At 55.3% G+C, this 10,431-nt stretch overlaps 1 protein-coding gene across 1 annotated transcript in view; it reads right to left on the bottom strand.

Annotated features, from left to right (window-relative positions):
- Positions 1-10,431, bottom strand: part of CNTFR (ciliary neurotrophic factor receptor) — a gene marked incomplete at both ends in the record, with an annotated part of 57,780 nt that overhangs the window by 4,515 nt on the left and 42,834 nt on the right. Inside the window, one exon of the mRNA XM_009573688.1 lies at positions 7,576-7,739. Within this exon, the coding sequence (XP_009571983.1) occupies positions 7,576-7,739 (164 nt within the window). The remainder of the gene's footprint in view (positions 1-7,575; positions 7,740-10,431) is intronic.

The following is a 10,431-nucleotide window of genomic DNA, read 5'->3' on the forward strand; positions in this document are numbered from 1 at the left end:
CCACATACCCCCATCAGCCTGCTTGGAAAGATAACAGGGCTGCCGAGGGACGGCCAGTGCCCACCCATAGCCCTGAGCACCAGGATGAGCCCAGGGGCTGGTGCCACATTGATGGGATGGGGACAGACACCCAGGGCAGGTGGAGGGGAGGACTTCCCCCTGTCCATGCTGGTCCCCCCTGCACATGCGCTGGAGGCCTGGGGACATCCACATGAGCCATCTACACCATGCACCCCAAGAGGGGACAATCCACGTGTGCCCTTGTCCCAGTCCCTGCCCGCAGACTGGTGGCACTGCCTTGCCGTGCTCGGCACCGCAGGAATTAACGAAAGCCAGCCCCCCGCTCTGGGCACCTCCCGCTCCCGCTGCCCCCAGCCCACCCTGCCAGGGTGCCCTGGCAGTAAAAAAGGTCACTGTGCTCTGTTCCCACTGTGCTCTGTTCTTCTGCTCCCAGTCCAGCGCGACCAGGTAGCAATTACTTGCAAACAGGGTGATGCACAGGCAGGTCTGAAGCCCAGATGGCCTTTGGAAGGGGATGGGGGGAAGAAAACCCCAACCCTCCCTGCCCTGGCAGCTGGGCTGGGGGCTGGTATGTGTGGGAAGGAGGCAGAGGGGGAGAAAGGGGGATCAGATGCCTCCTCCTCTGCATCCCATGTGAAAATGTGTTTGCCGGCTCTCCCGTGGCGGCAGTGGCTCTGCTTTCCATTCCTTGACACCCTTGGCTCCCCAGCATGGTTCCCAGTGTGGGAAGGGGGTTCTCTGCTGCTGGAAAGCTGGCAATGCAGGATAGGGGGCTGGCACCCCTCAGTCCCACGGCAGGGATGCACCACCTCTGTCCATGCCAGGACAGAGACCACGCACCTGTCCCAGGTGTTGTATCGAGCTTGGGTGAGCCTGCCTTCCCCAAAATAAAAGGAGCACTCCGGCTATTGTAGGGTGAAGCTGATCTGGTCACACAGCCTATGCCACCCACAGCGAGCAGGGGAACGCGGAAGAAAACCCCTCATAAGAGCACAGCCCTCGTCCGCCATGCATCTCACATCCTCGCAGCCTCCTCCACCTCCGGATGCTCCCTGGGTTATCCTGGATAACGGGGGAAACGGGAACTGGAGGGGGACAGGGCTTGATTTCACAGCCTCTTTTCCCCGCAACAAGTGGCCAGACCCTGCCACCTGGCTGCAAGGAGCTTTGCAGGGACTCATGCTACACGAGTAGCTGCTGTTTCAGATGCTTTCAGTCCCTGCGATAGCAGGGGGATCTCGGCAGGCTCCCAGCTGCCCTGGGGAACAGGCTAAACCAAAATCAGGGGTAACCCCCAAGCAAGCCGCCCCGCTGCTGGGAAGAGGAGGAGGGTCGCTGCAAACAGCCACTGCAGCCCGCAAAAAGATGTTGCCAAGCGGAAAAGAAGTGTTTTGCTTTTTCCCTTTCAAAGCCATGTCTGGAGAGCGAATAGGTCTGACATTCATTACTAATAAACGAGCCCCCAAATACCTCCTCCTTCCGCAGTGCCGCAAGAATCAGTTGGGCTAACCCCAGACAAAACTTTCTGCCCGGACTCTGGAATAACTAAAAAGTTGGGAAAAGTGAATGACCCCGCTTATTCTCTGCCAGCTGGGTAGCGGAGGAGCTCAGCAGGGTCTGAGCTGTGGTCCCTGCTGTCACCCGCCCCGAAAAGGCTGCTATGCCGCTGCTGCACATAGCTCAGCCCTGCTGCCTGTCTGGAAGGACGAATTATCGCAGGGCTCCTCTGCAGCCTGGGTTATGACACACCAGATGCGGCTGAACGGCTCCCTTTTGGCTTAAAATAAAGAGCATCTTTGAAAGCAGAGCTGTAAGCTCGTTAATAAAGGGGCTCTTTCTCCGGATGCGCTGTCCCCTCCTGCCAAGTGACAACTGGCAGAGCTCACTTTCACTTGCGGCCGCGGAGGATGGCACTGGGGATGCTTGGGGTGCTCAGCACCAGCTCTAACCCTGCCTGGCAGATGCATTTACCACGCTGATGAAGTGGGCTGGGGGTAAAAGCAGATGGGTGCAGCTTGTGCGTGGGCATTGCGGGGCACGGGCACCTGCCTGGCATGGTCTGCATGTAAGCAGGGAAAGCTAAGCTTGCCAGCACCATCCTCCCTGCGTGTAGCTGTGCGAGCATGCAGGTGAGCACAGGCATACAGGTGCGTGAATGAGTACTCTGCTGCTCAGTGGCACCATCAGGTCTGCCTCTGGAGCCCTGATCCTGCCGGGTGGTCACTAGTTTTAGGTCACTAGCGGTTCTGTTGGGGGCTGAGAGCACCCAGGTAGTGCCAGCCAACGGTCCCAAGCTTGGCTCCATCCCTGGAACTGGGGAGGGGGGGATGGAAAAGGTGATTTCTGAGCATTTCCCACCTCCATCCTCCTCCGAGGCACTCTGCTCCAGCCCTGCCTGCCCCATGCCAAGCTGCGAGCGACACTATTACAGCATCAACATTTTGCTCCCACCTATTAATTCCTTTTTTTTTTCCCCTTTCTTTTTTAATCACTGACTTTGCAGCCGGGAGGGGAAGGGAGAGAAATGCTGCAATAAAACCTACCAGGCGTGAAGCTGTAACCCAACTCGCTCAGGGTGACCTCCCTGCCAAGGTTGCCTTGCGAAGAGGGGGAGCCCAGGCAAAGCAAGAGAGGCACGGGGGGATGCAAATGGGTGCAGAGAAGCGCACCTGCTGCAAAGTGACATTGCTGCCGCACCGGCAGGGACGCAGCTGCAGCGGGCGGTGACACTAATTGCCTTCCTCAGCTCCATCCATCCCCCTTGCCCATCACAGGCAGGATAGGCATTAGCACACACTTTCAAGTTATTTCAGGCTGCCCCAAGGCAGGAACTTCCAGAGACAGCCTGTGAGATCTGACTGAAAAATGTTGCTTTGCCTTGGGAGATGAGCCTGAGCCCACCCCGGCAGCTACCCCCGACACATGAGTGACCGTGGCCAGCCCAGAGGACCATGCCCTCCTCACAACAACGAACCCAACCATTAAATATTTGGCAATACCCACAAATTGCTCGTTCCTGTCCCCAAATCCCCATCATCTGCCCGGATCAGAGCTGCTCAGCAGCAGAGCTGGCACAGATGCCTGCAGCGGGGACTCTGTGGCCCCAGCTCCTAAAATCCTGCGATGCTGGGAGCACCTCTGCTTGCATTTCCAAAGAAGGACGTTTCCAGCCTTTGCAAATGCTCACAGACGTGGCTCTAATGCTTCCAAAACAGAAGAGGAAGGAGGGAACCCAACCACATTATTAGCTTTAAATATCTCATGACCTTTTACTGCAAATCTCAAGATCTGAGGCACAGCCCGCCTCACGGTTCGTTAACATTTCATGTTGTCAGCGCGGCCAATGGGTTCAATTAGACTTCGCGACGGCATCTGCAAATTGCTGGCAACCCACCGGAGGAAATCCTCCCTCGGCCCGGCCGCCAGCTCTGACGCTGCTTAAGAAACACCTTCTGAGCCTTGCCACATTCCTGGGACGTGCACTGAGCTGGTCAGTGCTCAGCACATGAGATCTCCCCCCAAAAACTGGGAAAAGGGAAGATCCTGCTCCAGCAAATGCTACGGGATGGGAGCAAATTGGGTGCAAGACCTGCTCTGGGATCCCCAAAGATGCTCAGGACGGTGCCTGGCCACCCGCCTGCATCTAGGGGTGAGCGTGCAAACATGCTTGCGGGGAGATCGCATGTGTGAGTGTGGTGATCGCTGCTGTTGCGAGTTAACTGAAGGAGGCTGTAAAACCAGAAACAGGCTATTAGCAATCCATTAGGAAAGGGTATCCAGTTCCAGCCTAGGTAAGCCATTAGAGGAACATCTGAGAGCATTAGGAGAGCTCGCTTGGGGCCAGGATGGGGCTATAAAACAGAAGAGGAAACCACGCTAATCTGGCTTGAATTACAAACTTAAAAGCAGGAGAAAAATAAAGGCTACCCTAAACATTTAATGTTTTATATTTAGGAGACAGAAGGGGAGATTCTGCCAAAAGGAGAGAATAAAAAACCTGTTTAGGCTACAAATATCCCATCTCTCTTCTGGCAGCAAAGAAACCACCAGCCCCTTTTCCAGAAAGGGAGGAGCGTGACTTTAAAGTTGCTTGAGTTTCAGAGAAAGCTCGGTGCTGGTGGGGCGGCGGGGAGTCGGTGGCCACCTGATGTGACATGATGTGACACGGCTGCATCCTGAACAGCCGGGAAATGCCCATGCCCACGTTTGAGGGAGCTGCTGCGAGGTGGCACGATGGTGCAAGGAGCATCCGGCACACGCCCCACTGCTCATCATCATCTCTCCACGATAATAATTCCCAGAGCACATCATCATAATTCCCAGAGCAAACTGCAACACGAGAGATGCTAAGTGGCTTGAGCGGAAAGGCGCTGCTGAGCAGGGGAAAGAAAGCGCAAACGGCACGCTGGGGCTCAAACCCGCCTTTGGAAAGCGCTGGGAAGGGGATGAGGGTGTCCCCCCGGCTCAGCCCCAGATATTGCTTGATGGGGGGGGGATGCTTGGTCCAAGCATCGCCCGTCTCTCTCTAGGGGGAAAACTGCAATTATGGCTAGCTCACGCAGCGGCGGTCTCGATAAGATCCACTGCTCCTGCCATGGACGGCTTCATCTTCTGGTGCCAAGCCCTGGCATTATTAAAATCCTGAAAGGAAGAGCCTGGGAGAAAGCAGACGCTGATTGAATCAGGCCCTACGGTATTCGACAGCTCGACATCCATCTGATCCTATTAGTGCTCATTCCGTCCTGCCTGCCGAGGTGCTGTGCATAAATCAGACCCTGCAAAGATAAGGGGAGGCGGAGGGGAGAAAGGGGAGCCGCTGCTTCTGCCAAGAAACGCCACGTGTGAGCAGGGCCTGCGTGGATATTCCTGGCTCTGGCCAGTCTCCGGTGCTCCCTTGTGGGTTTACTCCCGCGGAGCTGCTGGGCTTCCCGCGGGGCTGCCAAGGGGGTGGCAGGAGATGCTTAAAACCCACAGCCGGTGCATGAGTGGGTTGCCACGAGGAGGCAGAGATGGGGCTCAGCATGGGGACCTCGGGCACACAGGGATGTGCCAGAGCGTGAGGTTACCCAGCTCCTCCTGGCTGCTGGTGGAGGAGGAGGACTTCTCCTCTCCCTGCCAAGCTCCCGAACTGCCCCCTTGTCAGCAAGCAGGTTGTGTGCAATGGCTTTTCTGTGCTGGCAGCCAGTGGGGACAGCAAGAGCCAAGATGGGGGGCGGCTTGTGGCAGAAGACCTTCACCTCGGCAAGAATTAAGACACCCCCATGCAAGCGTGGCATGCATGACCCCTGCATCTTTTCTCAGGGCACTTGTCCCTTCAACGACAGACCCAAGACCACTGCTGTAGGATGAGCTGGATGGCTGAGCTAGGCTTGGCCCTATCAAACCATGTCCTTCCCTCTCCTGGCTGGATTTGGGGGAACGGGGACACACCCCAAGACGCCAACAAGATATAGGTCAAGCAAAGTAGAGCTCAGCGTGGCTTGGGCATGCTCCCAGCATGCTCACATCAGTGGGGTTCATTTTTGGGTGCAAACCCCTGTATCTGCAGGTTGCCGGCTGGGCTAAGCAGGCTGAGCGTGCCAAGGGGGTCTCAGGTCAGAGCAGCTCCAGCTGCTGCAGCGCTGCCATCCCCTGGTGTTTGGGAGCTGATTGAATTAGGCTTCGCAAATAATTCATCTGATGAATAGTGGCAGTTTTCCTCAAATCATCCACAAATCAGATTTTTCATTACCCAGCTGGCGGGGCAGAGAGTCAGAAAATAAGGCTGGTATCTCACTTGCTGAATGCTTGCACTTGCTCACTGAGCAAGATATTCCCCAAATACACTTCTCCATCAGCCAGTGACAGGGGATGTCTCTCTTGCAAGGGGATATTGATTAAAAGCAGTACCCAGGACTGTGTGCCCTCCTGCGACACTGGGAGATGAGCCCTTCCCAGTCCTCCCTGCACCCACCGTGAGGGCTGGTACCTCGAGCTCTCTCTGCAGCTCAGGGTATCTTCAAATAGGAGAAATCAAGTTTTTACTGCCCTAGAACTGCCTTTTATAGCCAGGGTGGCCCTGCCACCAGTGTGGCCAACACCTCCATGTATTTCGCACCATCGCTGCCTGCCCGAGAGCACCGATGGAGAGGCCACACCATCCCCTCGGAGGCCCTGCAGCGAGGGGACTGGCACGGCTTGACCCTGCGAATATGATACCTAATACCTAGTGATGGAGGGACCAGCCACCCTGAGGGTGTCAAGGCGGGAGGCAGGTCTCTGGCTCTCCCACCATTTTTGCAGGGTGCTTGGCTGGATCAGGCTGTAGCAGGGTAAAAACGTCAGCTTTTTCCACAACAGTTTCACACCTTGAAAAAACTGACGTTGTGTTTGGTATTTCCCATTAATTCTTCCCCTTTTTTCACAGTTTTACAACTCGAGCATTTCTCCCCCAAGTGAAAAAAAATATCCACAGCAAACTAATACCCAAACTCCACCTCTGCTTTCTTACCCCTCAGGATGCTCTGAGGACGCTCTCCCACTCCCAGGAGAGAAGTGAAGGGCAAAGAGACAAAGCAGGAAAACCTTCTCCCAACCCTTCTCTGATTTTCAAAGCCATCACCAAATGCTTCAATCTGAAACACGACCTGCAGTGCTGCCTCGTCAAAAAACCCAACCAACGCAAAAAGTCACCGAGACACCAACGTCTTGCAGAGACACGAGCAAAGCCTCCCATCCCCTCTCTCAGATCTTTCTCTCCCCAAGAAGAGCCAGCCGGCAGAAAACCCTGCTTGAATTCACGACGCAGGTGAGCTCCCCGGGGACCGGGTGCTGCCTCCTGCTTGTCTTTTTTTCTTTTGGGCAAAACACTTTATCAAGCAAAGGACCTAATTGGCTTTCGACTGGCGCAGCTCGGCTCAGAGAGGATGCTGGATGAGCCATGCCAGCGTAGCAGCACTTCTCCTCGAGCGGCAGATTGCTTTCCTTCACAAGCCCAGCAAGCGAGCAGCACACAGAGGAAAAAAAAACTTGTTCGTTATCTTCCTGCAGCTAACAAATGAAATCTGTCCTCTGGGCTGCCAAGGATTTCACTGACTTTTTTTTTTTTTTTTTAAAGAAACAAGAAATAAAAGTAAGAAATACGATAACATCGCGGCAATTGCTCCGTGACTGTGCTCTGAGTTACAGCAAGCGGTATTTTATCTCCAGTTCAAAATCTAAATGTGGTAGAGGCACATTTAAATGTGGTGACATTTATACTTTAAATGCCTTTTACATCTCGTTGGCAGGTTTTATATAGAACATATGTATGGAAAGTAGATAGGGGCTGTGGATGAAAATACAGAGCAGGGAGAGCCTGCAGAGCCATTTGTAGGCAGAATGTGAGTTAAAAGAAAGATGGAGAGGAAGAGAGAAGGGAGGAAAGAGAGAGAAGGAGAGGAAAAAAGTCTGGGTTACCTGGGCAGTAAATAGACATTTTTTTTGGTCCCTGACCACTTGTTCCCAGTGCAACTTGTTCCCAGTCACCAGCTCCCCCCCGTTCCCTCCCGTCCCGACCAGCTCAGCATCTCTTACGTGTTGCCACTGGTCCAGGATGAGGGGCCGATACCGCAGGAAGAACTTGAGCGGGAAAGACTCGGGGTCGGGCCAGGACGAGGGGTTTTGCCATGACACCTCCAGCCTCCGAGGGTTATTGGGCACAGGTTTGGCAACCACGCTCTCCGGAGGGTCTGGCTTTACTGGAAGAGAAGAGGGTGGCTGGTAAAGCTTTGCACGTGGCATCCTTCCTTACACCCCTTGGCACAGCTGGCTGGGCTTTGCACCGTGTGCTATCCAAGGGCAGCAGCCAACACGCAGAACATCCTTTTCCCAAACTAATTAGATCACCTTTTCTTGTCCAGGTCAGTCGTACGGCTGTCCTGACTCAAAATAACCACCGTCAAGGAGGTGCCAGTGCTGGAGACACACAAAAACAACCTGGCCAGGGCAGAGAGCATCCCTTCTCCCCAGGGCTTTTTGGGTCAGGGTGAGGAGCCCACCAAGCCCAAATCCTTCACTTTCCTCGCACCTCCTGATTTCTGGGAGTCTGACCCACATTCAAACCCGCTTAGCTTGCAGTAACTTAGCAGGCAGAGTTTGGCCCTTGGGTTTAGGGCTGGGGTTTTGGGGATTCAAAGAATTGGCACATCATATTTGCCAAGGGCGAAGGATTGCCATGGTCACCTTCCACGCCAGGTATCTCTCTATCTGCTTTTGGGATACAGGGATATTTTCTTGCTACCTGACAAGTATCTCAAGTGACTATTAATTGGCTGCAAGCTATGCAACATGTTTTGAAGTTGCAGCTACTTTTAGAGTGCTGGGAGCAAATCACAGACAGGCTGTGATGAATGGCATTGCACGTTGCAGAGTGAGCCTTGCCCCTCGCCAAGAGTTTGCTCAACTCCCGACAGCTCAAACTCCCAATTTGCAATAGCAAAGCTACAAAAAAAACCCCAAATTCGGGTACACCCACACTTCTCCTTTTGTCATGGCCAGGAAGGAGCTGGGCATGGGGAGCTGGACACACTGGGGTGGAAGAGGGTTCTCTGTGCACTCTAAGAATAGTAATACACACGAGTCCTCATGTCCTGGGAGGGCTCTCAACCCCCTCCAAAGTCCACACGCAGGCCAATGGATCCCTCCTGGCCTGAAAATCTCTGGATTGAGTAATGGTCCTCTGGCTCTGACCACCTCAAGCAGCAGCTTGTGAAGGTGCCAGCATCAAACTCCACTCCCAAGCATGGAGGAGGGATGCTGGGGCCATGGGGAGTCCCTCTCTGCCTGCCAAAGCTCCTGCCCTGCACTCAATGGTCTTCTCCTCCATGCTGACTCCAGGGCTTCACCTGCTGAGGGTAGGAGGTGATGTCCACACAGGGGCTTTGCCTCCCCGGGAGATGAAGGAGGTGGTGCTGGCGAGTGAGTTGCTCCCTAGCCAGTCTGCCTGCCTGCTGCCTGCAGCCCTGCCCTATGCATGAAGGGCATGTCTCCCTCTGCTTGAAGCTATGTGGGACTAGGCGTTGATGTGGGGCCAGTCTGCTGCAAGTGGAGTCATGTGTGTGCTGTTCGCTGCTCCAGGATGATGGTGGCATTGCAGCAACTGTTCCCAGGAAGACACCCTCCCTGCTCCACCACCGCTCGCTCCTCTTAGGAGAAACCAGCCAGTGATGCTTTCAAACCCACTTTCTTGGCCACGGGTGAGGCAGAGCGGGGCCGCTGAAATGAAGCCACAGCCCAACCACCTTGGTCGGACCCTCTCTCCCCTAGAGACACAGCCCACCACCACTTCCCTCTCCCCAGCCCTCCCGCTCAGCACCCTGGCACACACCCTGCTGCAGTCCTCCTTCACCGACATCTTCACCACCACCCCAATAGCCTCTCCTGCCTCCCATCGCCTTCCCTCTGCCGCGGTGGGTGCAAGGAGGGCTGGACAGCTTCCTCCATCCCCACTGCAGCTGGTGCTCAGAGGATGCTCCCAGAGGCTCGGGGAGCGGCCGGTGAACAAGCACCCATGAGTCTGACCACAGGTGCCCAGTGCCACCTCCCGGCTCCCGTTGACTCCCTCTGCAGCAGGACAGGACACAATTTTCCATTTACAACTTTATCCTCGGCAGGAGGGATGACTTGCTGGAGCTGCGCCGTGCTGAGCTACTCCAGATGGCTGTGCAATTCCTCCGCTCGCTTCGAATCCCCCGGCTCGGGCTGGACATCAGCTTCCATCGACAGAGACTTGGAGTCCAAACACATATGGAAAAGTATAAATCCAGTGCTGGCTTGGTGGGCTTGGTTTGCAAAACAAAAGTCTGCTCAGCTGAATGAATGCAGATGACTGCGATCTGTGGCTCTGCAGCGAGGAAGTGGGAAGGAGAGCCGGACTGGGGATGGACGTGATGGGATACTCCCTGGGGTAACGCAGGGAGCCTGGTCCTGCTTTTTGGCGTGCCAGCCTGGAGCCACGGCAGAGGGATACTTAAATGCAGTTGTGCCAGGCAGGGCACATGTGCTTGGGCAGCAATGAGAGACGTCACTGTGGTGGGTTGGAGGAAAGGAAAAAAAAAGGTGCCCTGATGCTGAGGTGGGAGTCACCTGCCCGTTTCACAGGGATGTTACCCCCAGCCCCTCTCCTGTGGGTTGAAGACTGTCCCTGGGGCGCAGGGGAGGGATGCCCAGGCTCTGAGTGAGCACGGCAGAGCCCAGCCGTACAAGGGGGCTGTGCTCCCAGCTGCGGCAAGCCTTCAAACGGCACTGCGGGTTAATGGGAAAACCAGCAGTCCCTGCTACCTCCCCATGTGTCCCCTCATCCGTGGGACTCCTGCCCAGGCTAGAAAGTGCCAGCAGTGCAGCAGTGCCAGCCCTTCCAAAAGCACAAAGCCAAAGCTGTTCCTGCCACTC

This window comes from Fulmarus glacialis, unplaced genomic scaffold, assembly GCF_000690835.1.
Source record: "Fulmarus glacialis isolate BGI_N327 unplaced genomic scaffold, ASM69083v1 scaffold8390, whole genome shotgun sequence".
Taxonomy (NCBI): Eukaryota; Metazoa; Chordata; class Aves; order Procellariiformes; family Procellariidae; genus Fulmarus; species Fulmarus glacialis.